The sequence below is a fragment of the Martes martes genome (genome assembly GCF_963455335.1).
Source record: "Martes martes genome assembly, chromosome: 2".
Classification (NCBI taxonomy): Eukaryota; Metazoa; Chordata; class Mammalia; order Carnivora; family Mustelidae; genus Martes; species Martes martes.
Window position 1 is genome coordinate 115491312 of NC_137889.1, and position 17446 is coordinate 115508757.

The window sequence follows — 17446 nt, forward strand, 5'->3', positions numbered from 1 at the left end:
TGAAATATGATATTTATTCAGTGAGATGGTTGGACTGTAGTTTGGCCATCAGTGAGGAAACTAGGAATAATTTTCTCTGTAAGTCACACGACATAGAGATATTTCGAAACTGTTTTATGATTCTAAATTATTCATAGCAAGTGCTAAACTGAATTAAGTCTGACCACCTTCAATTGTTTTGGTCAGGTGAGAATGTTAATTGTGTCAAATGACTGGTTTTACTTGATTGTACTTATTCTATACCCTATACCTATGCATTTATACCTATGCATCTATACTTATGCATCTATACCTACCTATGTATGTGAGTGTGTGCATATATAGTATATACACTCATGCACTTAGACATATACTAACCCATTTTTGTCTACATATTTTTAGAACTTTTTAAAATGTTCTTGACAACTTAATTTGTAGTGATCAAAACCTGGCAACAAAACAAATGCCCATCAACAGGTGAAGATAAAAGCAATTATGGCATGTCCATACAATGGAATACTACTTAGCAATAAAAGAGACAAATTATTGACACACAACATGGGTGGAATTGAAAATATTAATGATGGGTGAAAGAAGTCAGACAAAATGAAATACATGCTATATGATTCCATTTATATGTGTCTATAAAATACAAATAAATTTATAATAACAAAAAGCAATCAGTGTTTGCCTGGAAATTTTGAAGAATGATAGATATATTCATTATTTTTATTTTGGTGGTGACTTCACAGATATATTCATATGTCAATACTTAAACTTCCTATTCTAAATATGTACTGCTTATTATAGGTTAATTATTCCTCAGTGAAAGTAAGAAAGTTAAGGTTATATAAGTTTATATATACACACACACACACACACACATGCAAGTATGTATGTATGTTGTATGTATATATGAAGAAAAAAAAAAGAATTCTCAGATTTTTAATTAAATATATACTCTCTAGCCTAAGAGGAAATTATCAAATTTATATTAAAGGGTATATTTCATTAACACTTTCTCTAAAAGTAAAATTTTAAACTAATTTCCTTTGTTACAAAGAAAAAATAATTAATTTCCTTTGCTGTAAAGAAAAACAACATTTCCGGTTTGCCCTACCTGATATCAAAGTAGTGCTTTGAATTTCCAAAAGACAAAAGTTGACAAAAGCAGAAGTTTAAGTCTAAAATGTGTTCTACTGATATGTCTCCTAAACACATCCTCAGTGATTAACCTGTTAGTGAAACCAATGCACATTTTGCGGTTTTGTATTCATCACTGGGGACTAAGTCTTGCTTTTCAATTACTTTTCTACTTAGAAAACATAGAACAATAGTCTGCTGATGATAGAAGATTCCTCCTCCAAAACAAAAATGTTCTGAAAATGAAAATCCTCAGAATTCACAGTGTTTCAATTTAAGCATACTAATGACACCAAATAATCATCTTTGACTTGTAATCGACATTCTTTTTTGCAGTTTTGCTGATAGTTTCTTAAATCAAGGGAGAATCTGAAAATTATCATAATATCCTTATGAAACTTATTTTGGTGCTTCAGCTATGACATACTAAAAGTCTGAAATGCTCACCTTGCTAATTATGCATATATTTTGATAATATTTTTTGAAAAGCCACCTTGCACCCTTGTAAAAATTTAAAAATACACATTCTATAGTCCTACTATATTAAGTAAAATAAAATTTAAAGTTATGTAATTAAAATCTATACCTTTTCAAACTTTTATTTATAGTTAACATATAGTGTAATATTGGTTTCAGGTGTAGAATTTAGTGATTCCTCCCTTACATATAACACCTGTACTCATCACAACAAGTATCCTCCTTAATACTCATCACCCATTTAACCCATCACCTATTCACCTCCCCTCCATCAACCCCCAGTTTGTTCTCTAGTTAAGAGTCTCTTATGGTTTTCTTCTCTTTTTTTCCCCTTCGCTATGTTCATCTGTTTTGTTTCTTAAATTCCACATATGAGTGAAATCATATGGTATTTGTCCTTCTCTGACTTATTAAAAAAAAAAAAAACACACACACACACCATGTAATATAGCTTTGATTTTGCCCATTCTTGGAAGGACTTTGGGCACACATCCTGTTATCTTTATGAAATGTCAATGAAGAACCACACATGGGATGAGGTAATGTCATTACATGTCTTATAAAAACTAATGTTGTACTGTATGGTGACTAACATAACATAATGAAATAAAACAATAAAATAAAAGCATACAGACTCAGAAAAAAAAATAAAAGTATATAGACTCAAGGAAAAAAAAAACAGAAAAAAAAATGCTGAGCCTGCATACATTGCTCCTTTTTCAAATGTGAGAAAATTGAAAAATATCCACCACTAAGTCAGTCAGATAATCTGTGTCCCTGCTTAATACCCTTCCTGTCAGGATGTGGCCAATTCACCAACATACAGTAACAAATAAAACCACAGTGACCCTCAGTGTATTGATTTTTTGAAGATTATATAGAAAAAGCTTGAATAATCTATTATATCTGAAAAGACATCTTTTGTATTAATATTTGATTAATACAGTAATGCCACCAGTAAACCAGTTGTCTTTACTTTTGTATTCTACTATATTCCCAAAATATGGATAGACTCTTCAAGATATAAAGAATCAATAGTACTGTGAATGTAATGAATCTTACTTCTTTTATACAAATTCATAGTAACACATTTAACCAGTCATAGCATTATATAGCATTATCCATACATATGAAAATAATTTCTAATGAATTGAAATTGACTTTAGATAACTTCACAGTATACACTAAAACTACCTTATCTAGTAATAAATATTATCAGGGCTTCTCTTATTATCTTAAAAACCTGTTAACCTGTTTAAAATTAAATGTTCCTTTCACTGACTTTAAGTTTTAAAATGTAATGGAATGTGTAATATAACTCTCTGAAAGTGTGGATTTTTTTTTTTTTTTGACTCTTCAAATTGAAAGTGGTTTAGAACACTTGTGGGTGTTTTTTGGGGAAGGTTTTTTTTTTTTTTTTTTTTTTTTTTTTAACTGAACTCTTAGAACTCATACCTGAACAGCCTTAAGGTTGCCTTCTGTTTTTATTTTCAAATGAAGAAATGGGTTAATTAGAAAGAAAGGGGGAAGGTATTCACATATTTCAAGATTGTGATTTAATCCTCTATCCTTATTACTTCTAAAACCTTGTTCTTTCTTCCTGGCTCATATTTTTAACTCCACCATTTGGAAGTAACAATATCAGTATGAGCTCTTGAAATACCAAATTCTTATACTGTGTCACGGTAGTTATAAATCTTAATTACATTAACATCTGCAAAAGGGTAGAAAGTTTGGTGGTTTTGGAACTTAAGCCAAGATCTATCTTGCGTAAGTTTGTATGGTGATGAAAGCTGGAAGCTGAAACATAATCAAACTTTCCAAAAACCCACTAAATGTAGTGTTTAGTATACCTATAAGTAATAAAATGCAGGTGATTTAAGAAAGCTATTATTTGAGAATCTTGATTTATTCATAGGATTGATGCAGATCTTCCTAAGGAACATCTATCATTCTGCCATATTAAAAGAAGGAAGTCCTACTACTTGTGACAATATAGATGGACCTTAAGGGCATTATACTAAGTGAAATAAGCCAGAAAATGAAAGACAAATACTATATCATCTTACTTATATATGATATCTTAACCATAGACTTATGAGTAACATTGATAAAGTCACTTATCTGATAGTGTATACTTTAATATGTCCTATTCCTGGACACTATTTAGGCTATTCTGGCCCGTTTTGTTCTTGAATTTTTTTTCTGTTTATTTCTGGTATATTTATTCTGTTCCACTGATCTATGGGTCTGTTTTTGTGTCAGTATCATACAGCTTTGATTACTAGAGATTTGTAGTGTATCCTAAAGTCTTGTATTATGGTACCTCTAGCTTTGTTCTCATTCCTCAAGATTGCTTTGGCTATTCTGATCTTCCGTGGTTCCATATAAATTTCAGTATGATTTGTTCCAGTTTTGTGAAAAATGCTGTTGGAATTTTGATAGGGATTGCATTGAATATAAGCATTGCTTTGGGCAATAAAGACATTTTAACAATATTGATTCTTCCAATCTATAAATAAGAAATATCTTTCTATTTTTGTGTGTCCTCTTCAAGAACAGAATAGAGAATCCAAATTTTAAACTCAAGAGAATATGATTAATTAATATATGACAACTGCAGCAAGAATGTACAGTAGGGAAAAGACAGCCATTCAATAAATGGTGCTAGCAAAATAGGACCAGCTACATGTAAAAGAAGGAAACTGGACCACTTAACACCATACACAAAAATAAACTCAAAGTGGATGAAAGACCTAAGTGTGAGACCTGAAACCGTAAAAATCCTAGGAGTCAGCACAGGCAGTAACTTCTCTGATCTCATCTGTAGTAACATTTTTCTGGGTATGTCTCCTGAAACAAGGGAACAAAAGCAAAAATAAACTATTGGGATTATATCAAAATAAAAAGCTTTTGCACAGCAAAACAAAATGGCAATCTGTGGAATGGGAAAAGATTATTTCCGATGATATACCCAATAAGGGGTCCATATCCAAAATGTATAAATAACTTCTATAACTCAACACCAAAAAAAAAAAAAAACCCCAAACAATCCAATTAAAAATTGAGCAGAGGACCTGAATGAACATTTCTCCAAAGAAGACATACAGATGGCCAGCACATACGAGAAAATCCTCAACAACTCTCATCATCAGAGAAATGCAAATCAAAACCACAATGAGATATGACCTTACACCAGTTAGAATGTCTAAAATCAAAATGATAAGAGATAACAAGTTTTGGTGCAGATGTGGAGGAAAAGGAATTCCTGTGCACTGTTGGTGGGAATGTACTTTGGTACCACTGTGGAAAACAGCATAGAGGTTACGCAAAATATTAAAACAAAAATAGCATATGCTACAGTAATTCCACTATTGAGTATTTAACCGAAGAAGACAAAACACTAATTTGGAAAGATATATATATTCCTATGTCTATTGTAGCATTACTTATAATAACCAAGATACAGAAGCAACATAAGTTGAATACGACAAATATTATATATATACATATAGATTCAAACACACATACATACATACATATATGCACACATACACACGATGGAATATAACACAGTAAAAAAAAAAAAGGATGAGATTGTGCCATTTAAGACAACATAGATAGACCTAGAAGGTATTATGCTAGGTAAAATAAATCAGAACAACAGATGCCATATAAGTCTATTCATAAGTGGAATCTTTAAAAAAAAAAAAAAGAAACAAACAAAACACAAAAACAGAATCAGATCTAAAAATACAGAGAACTGATGTTTTCTAGACAGGAGGGGAGTGGGGGTTGATCAAATGTGTGAAGGGGAGTGGGAGATAATACACTTCCAGTTATGGAATGAATAAATCATTGGAAAGGCACAACATAAGGAATACAATCAAGGATATTGTAGTAGTGATGTAACATATGGTAGCTATACTTGCGGTGAACATAGCTTAATATAAGAACTTGTCAAATCACTAAGGGGTACACCTGAAACTAATGTAACATTGTGTATCAACTATACTCACCTTTGTTTGTTTCTCATCAAGGCCTGAGTTATTGGAATGCCCCCCTCCTTTTGAGAGCAGACACTATTTCAGCAAAGAAAAAGAAAAAGGAAATTGTTAGTCTTCTTTAATTACTTGGGAAAAAATTTAATGAGGATGAATATTAGAATAATAGCCTATATATATTATATATGATATATGAAATTTTATCTTCTTAGCCTATCGTTTTGGCTAAAAAGTCAAAAAAGTCTTAAGAGTGGGAATACTTCAGAGCTAGATATACAGATTCTTAATTTTCTTTACTACTGGCCATTGTTCCATAAATTGATTAATTAAATTTTAAATAGTAACACTTAGCTTAATTTTAAAAGCATGATCTCAAAGAAGTCAAGATTATTCTAATTTAGAAAGGCAAGTTATAATTGAAGTTTATAATAGCATTAAACTTATGTTCTGCTTGACTTCTTTTAACAACCTCAGCTGTTAAAGCTTTGATAAACTCTGTATGCCTTTAGAAGAGTCATTTTGCCATCTCTGAGGTTGTAAATAATGGATTAGTAATGTATAATGTGTTCCTGAAAGCGAGTACTGCCTTGTTTAACACTATCTGTCAGTTATAATGATGCTGAAATAGAACTCAATGTGAAAGGAACATTGGAGAATGTACTGCTGCTCAGTGTGAATGTGAATTAATTTGTATCAGTTGCACAATTCCTTCATTTTTTAATGCAATTATGTGTTACCTGTATTTCAGAAAGATAGCCAAGCATATGGCATTTTGGTTTGATATTTTTTGATAGGCTGAAACATAGATAATATTATAAGCTTGACTTAAAGAACATAAGAAAAACTTTTTAATGAAGACTAAGATTTTTAGGGCATCATATGGTGCTAGAATCTGTATCTGAATTAAACATATTCTTAAATGTTTATAATAAAGCTTTTGAATAATCTGATTGTGAGCAGTTTTAAAATTGTTCTCAACACAGAAATTCTGATAGCATGTAAGATTCAGCTTAAAGTAGCAAATGAATTAAAATATGTTTGCTATAACTTGCCAACATCCTAAAATCAGATTCAGACAATGTGTTTGAATTAATGTGAAATGTCAGCTCACCAATTGAGAAATCACAGCTCAATTGCCTTAAAAACCAGGTAGGCTCTGAGAACACAATTCCTATCACAGATTATTTTTCATATTAGAGAAAAGGAAAAGAGGGCACCTTGTGAGCTCTCATCAGTTGATTTGGTTGCAATAAAGTGAATCTGAAAAAGTGAACCTTGGGATGTCTGGTTGGCTCAGTCAGATAAGTATCTGCCTTGTGTTCAGGTCATGATCTCACGGTTCTGGGATTGAGTCTCACATAGAGCTCTCTGCTCATCAGGGAGCCTGCTTCTCCCTTTCCTTCCTCCTGCTTGAGCACGTGTGCTCTCTTGTTCTCTGGAAAATAAAAAAAAATCTTTAAAAAAATGAATCTTGGTATATTCTGGGAAATATTTGAGTTATCAAATGAGATGACCTCAAATTCATTTACGTGTGTCTGTGTTGACAAATGTTTCTAGACTTGAGTGTATTGATAAGCTAACTACCACAAAAAAATGCTGCAAGTAGTCTGTTTTTTTTTCTTCATAAAATCAGGCTTTTTATGTGTGATTTAATATTTTTTTAAAACATGACACTTCATGTTAAAGATGCCCCATTACTACAATTTGAAATTTACTATACAAACTTGACTTATTTTTAGAAGCAAACATATTTTAGGACCACTTTTGTTAAAACTATACATAACTTAATGCCTAAATGTATGTGCTAAGTGTATATCTAAATATTTTGGATTTAATTTCACTCATGAGTTAAGGGCATTCACAACAATGTGTATACCAGAATTGTTCAGAAATACAAACACAATTTTCTCATAAATACTCAGTTAATTACTACTGTATTTCCCACAAATTTTGAACAAAGGAGGATCCATTAAGAGTTTATGTGATTCCACTGCACATTTCAGAAAAGTCAGTGGCAATAATAATAGCTATAATAATATTAATTCTACCATTTAATAGCTATTGGTATTTTCACTGTGTCAGGGTAATGTGCAAACTGTATTACTTACTGGGACCAACTTATGACTGAAACATAATTTTATGTATATAATATAGTTAACGCTCCCATTTTAAAAAATGAGAAATAGTGGCATATGGAAATAGAACTTGCCAGGGTTTTTGGTAGAAAAGGATTAACTCAGGTTTGTTTATTCAAACCCTGCTCATTCCAAAGATGACTTGATCATCATTTTCTAAAGCAGAAACTTTGAGCCCTTAGAACATTTTGCCTAATAGGAGTTTTTTGTTATATATGAGACCATATTGTAATCATTTGGCAAGTTTATCCTAAAATGTGGCTAATGATGAATAAATGGTTTCTTTCTGTGAAGTTAGACTAGAATCTGAGTAGTTGAGGTCAGTCACATGGGCACTGCAAGCTTACATGACTGACTCACAATCAAAACACTGGACACCAAAGCACAACCAAGCTTTCTGGTTGAGAATGCTCACATGTGTTCTCATATCACTGTTGGGAGTAGTAAGACTATCTCCATGCAAATCCATGGGGACACCCGGAAGCTTGTACCAAGTGGTTCCTAGACTTTACCTCATGTAACATTCCCCTTTGTTATTGTCACTATAATAAACCCAAATTGTCTCTATTTCATATTGTATTCTATTTGCAGATCATGTAATTTAGTAGAAAATCCTGAAGACTCCATCAAAAAACTGTTAGATCTAATTAATAAATTCGTTATGTTGCCGGATACACAATTAACATACAAAAATCAGTGGCATTTCGGTTGTGTGCGGCTGTGCGGGCTTTCCATCCCTCATACCAGAGTCTCACTCCGCATTTGACTATTCCTTTCACCCGAGACTCTTTCCAGCACCCTACGTTGGGTAACGATGAGACCTACTTGGGAAAACTCCGGGCTTCCAAGAAACTGCCATGTGAGAACCCAGCTCACCTTGCTCAGCAACAGGAACCCTGTAGTCAGCTCAGCTCAACTCCCACAATCACTTCCATGAGGCGGGATGATTATTTTTTTGATCCTGAGATACAAAGGATGACCTGAATTTCCGCTTAGCAGCTGTGTACAACCACCACACAGGGACATTAAAGAACAAAAGTGAGATACTCTTACACCAGGAGACTACCCAGGATACCCATGGAATCATCAAGACCCAATTCCCTGGAGAACTTTTACCCCCTCCTCCACCACTTTCCATCACTTCCCGGTCTAACATCAGATACTGGATCAACCCTAAGAAGGAGTCTATCCATAGCATTCAGGGATCCATATTGTCCCCTCACACTGCAGCTACCAAGGGAGGCTACTCCCAAAAGAATGATGGTGGCTTCTTCTCAACCCAATGTTGAGAGGCCCCTGGACTAATTAATCATAGTGGAACATCTGCTGCCCACTTCCATTAAATAGATACGTGCTGAAAAAAAAAAAAAAATCAGTAACATTTCATACCAATGCTACTGTTGTTACTAACAACAGATTAATTTGAAAGTCAAAGAAAAAAATTCAATTTATAATAGCATCAAAAACAGTAAAATACTTAGGAATAGATTTAACCAGAAGGTGAAAATCTCTACACTAAAACTATAAGACACTGATAAAAAGAGTCAAAGACACAAATTAAATGGAAAGATAGGCAATATTTATTGGGATTGGAAGAATTAGTATGGTTTAAAATGTCCATACTACCCAAAGCCATCAATAGATTGAATAGCTATCAAGATTTCAATGGATTTTTTTTTTTTTTTTTTTTTTTTACAGAAGTAGAGAAACTACTAGTAAAATTTATATGGAATCACAAAAGACCCTGAACAGCCAAAGGATTCTTGATTTCAAGCTATTTTAGAAAGCAGTAGTAATCGCAACAGTGTGATACTGGCATAAAACAGACACAAAGACCAATGGAACAGAACTGTGAGCCCCAGAATTAACATATATATATATATTTTTTTTTCAATCAACTCAAATTCGACAAGGGAGTCAAGAATGCTTAAATAAATAGTATTAGAAAAACTAGTAGAAATATTTCTAGGAAACTAGAAATTGGATATTCACATGTAAAAGAGTAAAATTAGACCCTTGTCTTACACTACTCACAAAAATGAACTTGAAATGGATTAAGGACCTAAGTATAGAAAACCATAAATCACAAAACTCCTAGAAACCATAAAACTCCTTAGGGGAGAAAAATAGGAAAAAGCTCCTTGACATGAGTCTTGGCAGTGATTTCTTAGGTATGACCCCTAAAGCATGAGCAACAAGGTAAAAAATAAACAAGTAGAACTATATCAAACTAAACAGCTCTGAATAGCAGAAGAAACAATCAACAAAATCAAAGTCTACATACATGATGGAAGAAAACTACATATCTGATAAGGGGTTAAAATCCAAAATATATAAAGATCTCCTATAGCTCAATAGAAAAAATAATAATAATTCAATTAAAAGATGGGCAAAGGATCTAATTAAACAATTTTCCAAAGAAGATATAACAAATGACCAACAGGAACCTGAAAAGGTGTTCAACATCACTAATCATTATGGAAATGCAGATCGTAACCACAATGAGAGAGGGCACCACAATGAGAGAGTGTGGCTCAGAGAGATTGTGTCACACCTATTAGAATGTCTGTTATCAAAAAGAGAAGAGACAACAAGTGCTGACAAAGAGAAAATAAATCTTTGTGTGCTGTTGCTGGGTATGTAAATTGGAATAGCTAATATGGAAAAGAGTATGGAAGCTCAATAAAAAATGGATCTACCATATGATCCAGCAATTTCACTCTTGGGGATTTATTTAAAAAAATTGAAAATACTATGTAAAAGAGATCAGTTTCTGTATGTTCATAGCAGCATTATTTACAATAGTGAAGATATGGAAACCACCTTTGTTCATTGACAGATGAGTGGATAAAGAAGTTGTAATATCTAGATATGAACGCATTAGAATATCATTCGGTCATAAAAAAGAAGGAAGTCCTGTCATTTGTGACAACATGAATGGACCTTAAGAACATTATCCTAAGTGAAATACGTCAGAGAGTGAAAGGGAAATACTGTATGATCTCACTCATATTTGGGATCTAAAGGAAAAAAAAAGTCCTCAGAAAAGATGTTATATGTTTGGTTACCAGGGGTGGGGACTGAGGTAATTAAATGTAAGTGCCCCAAATGTACAAGATGAATGAATACCAGGAATATAGTAAACAACATGATGATGATCATAATTAATACTGCCATATATATGCATATATGTATATATGTATATATTTGGCACATATATGTATATATGTATGCATATGTATATATGCCAAATATGTGTATATGTATACACACAGAAATGAAACTAAAGAGTAAATCCTGATTTCTAATCACACCGAAAGTTTCAGTACTTTTGTATTTTCTATTTTATGTATTTTTTAATAAGATGATGAATGGTAACTAAACTTGTAATAATTTCACAATATATGTAAGTTAAATTATGCTGTATACCTTAAACTTATACAAGTGTTTTATGTCAACTATATCTCTAACACTGGAAAAAAACTAAAAATAAAGACTTTATTTTTACAACAGAACTGAATGGAAGATATATGTCACATAGTCCTTGGCAAATATGAATCAAGCTGCTATAATATACATGTAGAAGTTTTTGTGTAGACTTAGGTTTCCAACTGTTAAAAAATACTAAGGAGAGTAGTTGCTGGATCAGATGGTAAGAATATGTATAGTTTGTTTTTTTTAAAGATTTTATTTACTTGACGGAGAGAAAGAGAGCACAAGCAGGGAGAGCAGCAGAGGGAGAGGGAAAAGCAGGCTCTCTGCTGAGAAGGGAGCCTGAAGTGGGGCTCAATCCCAGGGCCCTGCGATTATGACCTGAGCTGAAGGCAGGCATTTAGCCAACTGAGCCACCCGGGTGCCCCTAAGTTTTTAATTTTAATGAAATCCCGCTTGTCAATTCTTTTTTTCATAGATCATGACTTTGGTGTGTATCTAAAAGTCATCACCTTACCCAACATGATTTAGATTTTCTCCTCTGTTATCTTCTAGGAGTCTTACAGTTGTGCATTTTACTCATAGATCTGTGATGCATTTTAATTTTGGCAAAGGGTATAACAGCTGTGTCTAGATATTTTTTGCATGTGGATGTTCAGTTGTTCAGTGTCATTTATTGGAAAGACTTTTACTCCATTTTAGTATTTAGTCATAGATTTGTTGATCTGAAAACATTTATTTTTAAGCTTCCCTCAGTTCTTCAAATGAGAAATTTTGCTAGCTTCCATATATGCTCATAAGGTGTTCATTTATTATATTCATTATAGGTGGATTTAATTTATGTCAACACTAAAGTAAAACAAAAACAAATGTCTCCTAATCAAAGTATGAAATCATTACTGCACAAACTAAAGTAGAACAGCGAATACTATAAATACCTGCTTTATAAAAATCACTCTGTCCAGAATTAGTTAATGGAATTCAAAACATCTACAACATACCATCTACCATGTTCAGAGTACATAAATTTTGAAAATTCAAGAAATGTGAAAAAAGTGATCCAAAATAATTTTTCAAAATGGGCTTGGTTATGAATAGGAATTTTACATCTAAGAGATAGTAAGTTGAAATATATTCAAACTAATTACTAATGAGAAAAATGCAAATAAGATAACCATTTCATTTTTTTAAAATGTAACATCATAATAAATGGAGCAGCCTCATGTGTACCAGTGATTTAAGAAAAAAAAAAGTGTCATTAAAGTGAGGAGCATATTAAACTCAATGTTCCTCAGAGGAGGCCTAAAGCAAAATAAACACACAAACAAAAAGCCTTAGTTGTTCACTTTTGGATCCCAACCAATACGCTGAATGTCAATATAGAAAATGTAGAGGACTAACATCAGCATCATAGCAATGTGAGTCATTCCTTCTTTTTTTCCCCTTTGATTTACAATTAATTGAATATCCATAATTGAACAAAAGTACCTCCATGCATTACACCAGGACATTTAGATTTCTACCCACCTGTACATCCAAAAGTGGGTGGATAGGACTTCGGAGAGGGCTGTGGCTAGAAGGGATCTGGTGAGAATACCCACCCTTACTTATCACAATTGGGGGAGAAGGGAAATCCAGACAGTGCAAAATTGGCTGGACACCCATGGGAGAGAGAAAATGTGTAGAGGTCCAGACTGACTGATGGGGGAGGCTGGAGTGGGATAGAGACAAGTCTGGAGGCAGAAGAGTGGGAAGAACTTTCTAACATACCCCCTCCCCAAGAAAGTGCAATGGACTGGGTTTGTGACCATGGCAGAGGAAGTACAAAGTGAAAGTGGTGAGTAACAGACTAACGGTATGGATTACAGCTAGAGGAACCTGTTTTTCTTCCTTACTATACTCATTTCTGAGGAAGGACCTTTGTGAGTGGTTGGAGAGAAGAAAGGGAAGGAGTCAGACAAGAATATCAAAGAACATTGAAGGAACATGTTTGCTATGGTCTACATTGGTATCTCAGCAGAAAATGTACCCACAGACCTTTCTAGGAGTTCCCCCAATCAAGGATCCCCCTACATGATCTGTGGGGACACCCAAAACTCCAATGCTAAACCCACACCTGCCCCACTCTGTTGACAGGTTCTTGTGCCCACTCCCAAGTGCAGCTGCCAAGGCCAGGCCAGCGCCAATAAATGAAACTAATATCTGGAGCTATAGCACCACCTTCTGGAACATAAAAAGAAAGCTTTCTGGTGTCCCACTTGCTGAACTGAAAGAACTTCCGAAGCAACTAGGAAGAGGTTGGCCAGTCAAATGTGAAAGCAGAAGCACCTATCATCAAACACTGTAATATCAAGGAAATCGGGTATCAGATAGAGGAAATGGTAATTCCTCAACAAACTCAAAGGCATGGGATATTGTCATCTGATAAATAATTCAATGAGCTACAAGAAAACTCAGAAAGACAACTGATGAATTAAGGAATGAAATTATCAGGAGTTCTTAACCAGATATTGAAATTACAAAAAAGAACCAAATTCTAGAGCCAAAGATTTCAATGGATGAGATGTACCAGAGAACACTGGTACCAGGGCAGAAGAAATGGAAGAAAGAGTAAGTAACTTGGAGGATGGGGATTTAGGACTAATTCATTTGGAAAGAGAACTAAGATTTTTTTTTTTTTTTTCAAATGAAGAGCTATCAGATTTTATCAGAAAGCGAAATATAAGAATAATTGATATACCAGAGGGAGAAGAAGGCAGAGTTTAAAGAAATAATAGCTGATAGACTTAGAGAAGGAATTGGACATATAAGTCCATGAAGCTAGGGGCACCTGGGTGGCTCAGTGGGTTAAAGCCTCTGCCTTAGGCTCGGGTAGTGATCCCAGGGTTCTGGGATCGAGCCCCGCGTCGGCCTCTCCGCTCAGCGGGGAGCTGCTTCCTCCTCTCTCTCTGCCTGCCTCTCTGCCTACTTGTGATCTCTATCTGTCAAATAAATAAATAAAATCTTAAAAAAAAAATAAGTCCATGAAGCTAATAGAACACTCTTTTATCTTAATGCAAGAAGACCTACTCCAAGATACATATTGAAAATATCAAAAGCTAACAGTAAAGGAAATCTTAAAGGCAGTCAGAGGGAAAAAAAAAAAAAGAGTAAGCTACAAAGAACCACTTCCCCACCCTCCACAGTGGGATTTTTCCTAGCAGAAACTGTACAGGTCAGGAGAGAATGGAATGCAACATCCAAAGCATTGAAAGGTAAAAATTGACCAAGAATATTTGATCTGGTGAAGTTATCCTTCAAGATAAAAAAGGGAAATAAGGACTTTTCAAGCAAAGCTAAGGGAGTATATTGCTACTATCCCTGCCTTGCAAGAAAGAGTAAAGATTTTCAAGTTGAAAAGATGCTAATTAGTGACATATAAATATGTAAAAGTACACAACATTTTGGTAAAGGTGAAAAATATAATTTTTTTTAAAGTTTTTATCTAAATTTTAATGAGTTAACATTAAATTGTATTTTACATTAACACGAAATTGTAATTTCAGGTGTACAATATTAAACAAGTTAACATTAAATTGTAATTTAAGGTGTACAATATAGTGATTCAAAATTTCCATAGCACAACCTGAGCTCATCACAATTGCTCTCCTTAATCCCCATCACCTGTTTCACCCATCCTCCTCACTCTCCTCCCCTTTGGTAACCACTCAGTTAGTTCTCTATAGTTAAGAGTCTCCTTCTTGGTTTGCCTCCTTCTCTCTTTCTCTCTTTTCTTTTCCCCTTTGCTCCTTTGTTTCTTAAATATGATTGGAATTATATGTTATTTGTATTTCTCTGACTTATTTCTTTCAGGATTATACTCTCTAGCTCCATCCATGTTGTTGCAAATGGAAATATTTCATTCTTTTTTTTTTTAATAATTTCTTTTTTTTTTTAAAGATTTTATTTATTTATTTGTCAGAGAGAGAGAGAGAGAGTGAGCACAGGCAGACAGAGTGGCAGAGGGAGAAGCAGGCTCCCTGTGGAGCAAGGAGCCCGATGTGGGACTCAATCCCAGGACGCTGGGATCATGACCTGAGCCGAAGGCAGCCGCTTAACCTGAGCCACCCAGGCGTCCCTATTTCATTCTTTTTTATAGCTGAGTAATATTCCAATGTATATATACACCCAACCTCTTTATCCATTCACCAGCCGATGGAAACTTGGGCTGTTTCCATAATTTAGCTATTGTAGATGATGCTGCTATAACTATCAGGGTACACGTATCTCTTTGAATTAGTAGAAAAATGACATTTTTTAAAAAAGACCTGTTACTTATATTAAAATATGTTATAATTTTATATTAGAATATAATAGAATATGTATCATATATTATATATATTTAGAATATAGTCTATGTATTATATTATATTAGAATGTGTTATAATATCAATTATATTAATTAACCACCTAATTACAGTATAAAGGTTAAAGGAAAAGAGCATTAAAAATAAATATAGCTACTATAATTTAAGGAATTAGCACAAAAAGAGGTAAATTTTGATACCAAAAATATAAAAGGAGAGGAGAAAAAAGGATGGAAACTTTATAGGCAAAGAAAGATAAGTCACTATCAGCAAAAAATAAACAGTTTTATCTCTAAGGTGTTTTATGTAAGCCTCATGGTAACTACAAAGCAAAAATTTAGAGCAGAGTCATGAAACATATAAAAGGGGAGACTGACCATATCATCATGGAAAACCACCAATTTACAAAGGTATACAGAAACAGAGGGAAGGAATCAGTGGAGATACAAAATAACCAGAAGGCAAATGATAAGATTGTAGTAATAAGTCTTTGTATGTCAATTATCACTCTAATTGTAAATGGCTTGAGTTCACCAATTAAAAGTCATGGAGTGACTGGATGGATTAAAGCAAAAAAATAAGCCAGAACAAGACCCAATTATATACTCTACAGGAGACTCAATTTAGCTCTAATGACAATGCATAGGCTTAAGGTGAAGGGTAGAAGAAGACATTCCAGGCAAGTGAAAAACAGGAAAGTGAGTTTCTGTCTACCACCTATATCAGACAAAGTAGACTTCAAGCCAAAAATATTAAGAAAAGACAAAGAAGGCCAATATATAATAAAAAAATTGATAGATCAAGAAAATATAACAATTGAAATATATATGCACCCAACATCAAAACACTGAAATACACTAAACAGATACTAATAGTCCTAAAGAGAGAAATAGACAGTACAATAGTAGAATTCCATACCCCACAGTCAGCAATGGATAGATCATCCAGACAGTATCAACAAGAAAATATCGTAATTGAAACATATTTTAAAACAAATACACTTAACAGACCTATATAGAACAATTCCCAGTATCATGACCAGAGCTAAAGGCAGACACTTAACTGACCTAGCCATCCAGGATTTCTAAATGTAATAATTTTATCTCAAGAAGTACCTCAGTCTTCTGTAATACAGCAAAACTGATTACGTTTTACATATTTACTATATGTCAGATACAATGTTAAGAGCTTTATATGAATTATTTTTATACCTTGAAATAATTCTATAAGACAAGGACTACTGTTGTTTTTGTTTTACATGCAAGAACACCAGCTCTACATAAAATGCAGAAACTATCCAAGGTTATGCAGCTAGTCACAGAAGTCTTAAGACATTTTGGGATTGATTTCTTTTATAAAAATATTTCTCTTTTATTCTCCATTCATGTGTGATTTTATTTTGGATCTTTATCAAAAAAACTTTGTTTCATAAAGAATATTACTAAAATATGTAAATCACAAGCATAAATGTTAAGCCAGTTGAAAATATTTAATATATTCTTTTGATGATTGGCTTAATTGAAAGGAAAACAAACATGCAGAACCCTTAAGTATTTCAATGACAGTGAGTCTAGATTTGAGGGGTTTTATCCTCGATTTATTAAAAGGAATAATTTTGTTTTGATTGTACTGAATTTTTGAAAACTGAACAATATGGGACCAAACATTTTTATGATAAACCAGCTTATTTTTCTGTCATGTATTTGAATACTGCTATGTGAAATAATTTACTATGTTAGAAACAATGCTAAGGTTTAAATGGAGCTATATCTATGTTCCATATAATATTAAAATGATAAAATTATTTGGTATGTTGCAAATAAGAAGTGATACCTGTATATTAAATAACTTGGTGGACAGACAGTTGTTGATGAGTTCTATATACTGCCATGGTGAAAATGGTCCTGGATTTCCTCCATTACTGTAAGTC

General features: G+C 33.3%; 1 protein-coding gene across 1 annotated transcript in view; it reads left to right on the top strand.

The window, feature by feature from the left end:
- The window catches only part of LOC308338318 (cilia- and flagella-associated protein 276-like), a gene marked incomplete at both ends in the record, with an annotated part of 29426 nt that extends 20399 nt beyond the window's left edge, over window positions 1-9027 (top strand). The window contains 2 exon segments of the mRNA XM_080796338.1: window positions 8486-8705; window positions 8708-9027. Of these exon segments, the coding sequence (XP_080652464.1) occupies window positions 8486-8705; window positions 8708-9027 (540 nt within the window).
- Window positions 9028-17446: the final 8419 nt, after the last annotated feature.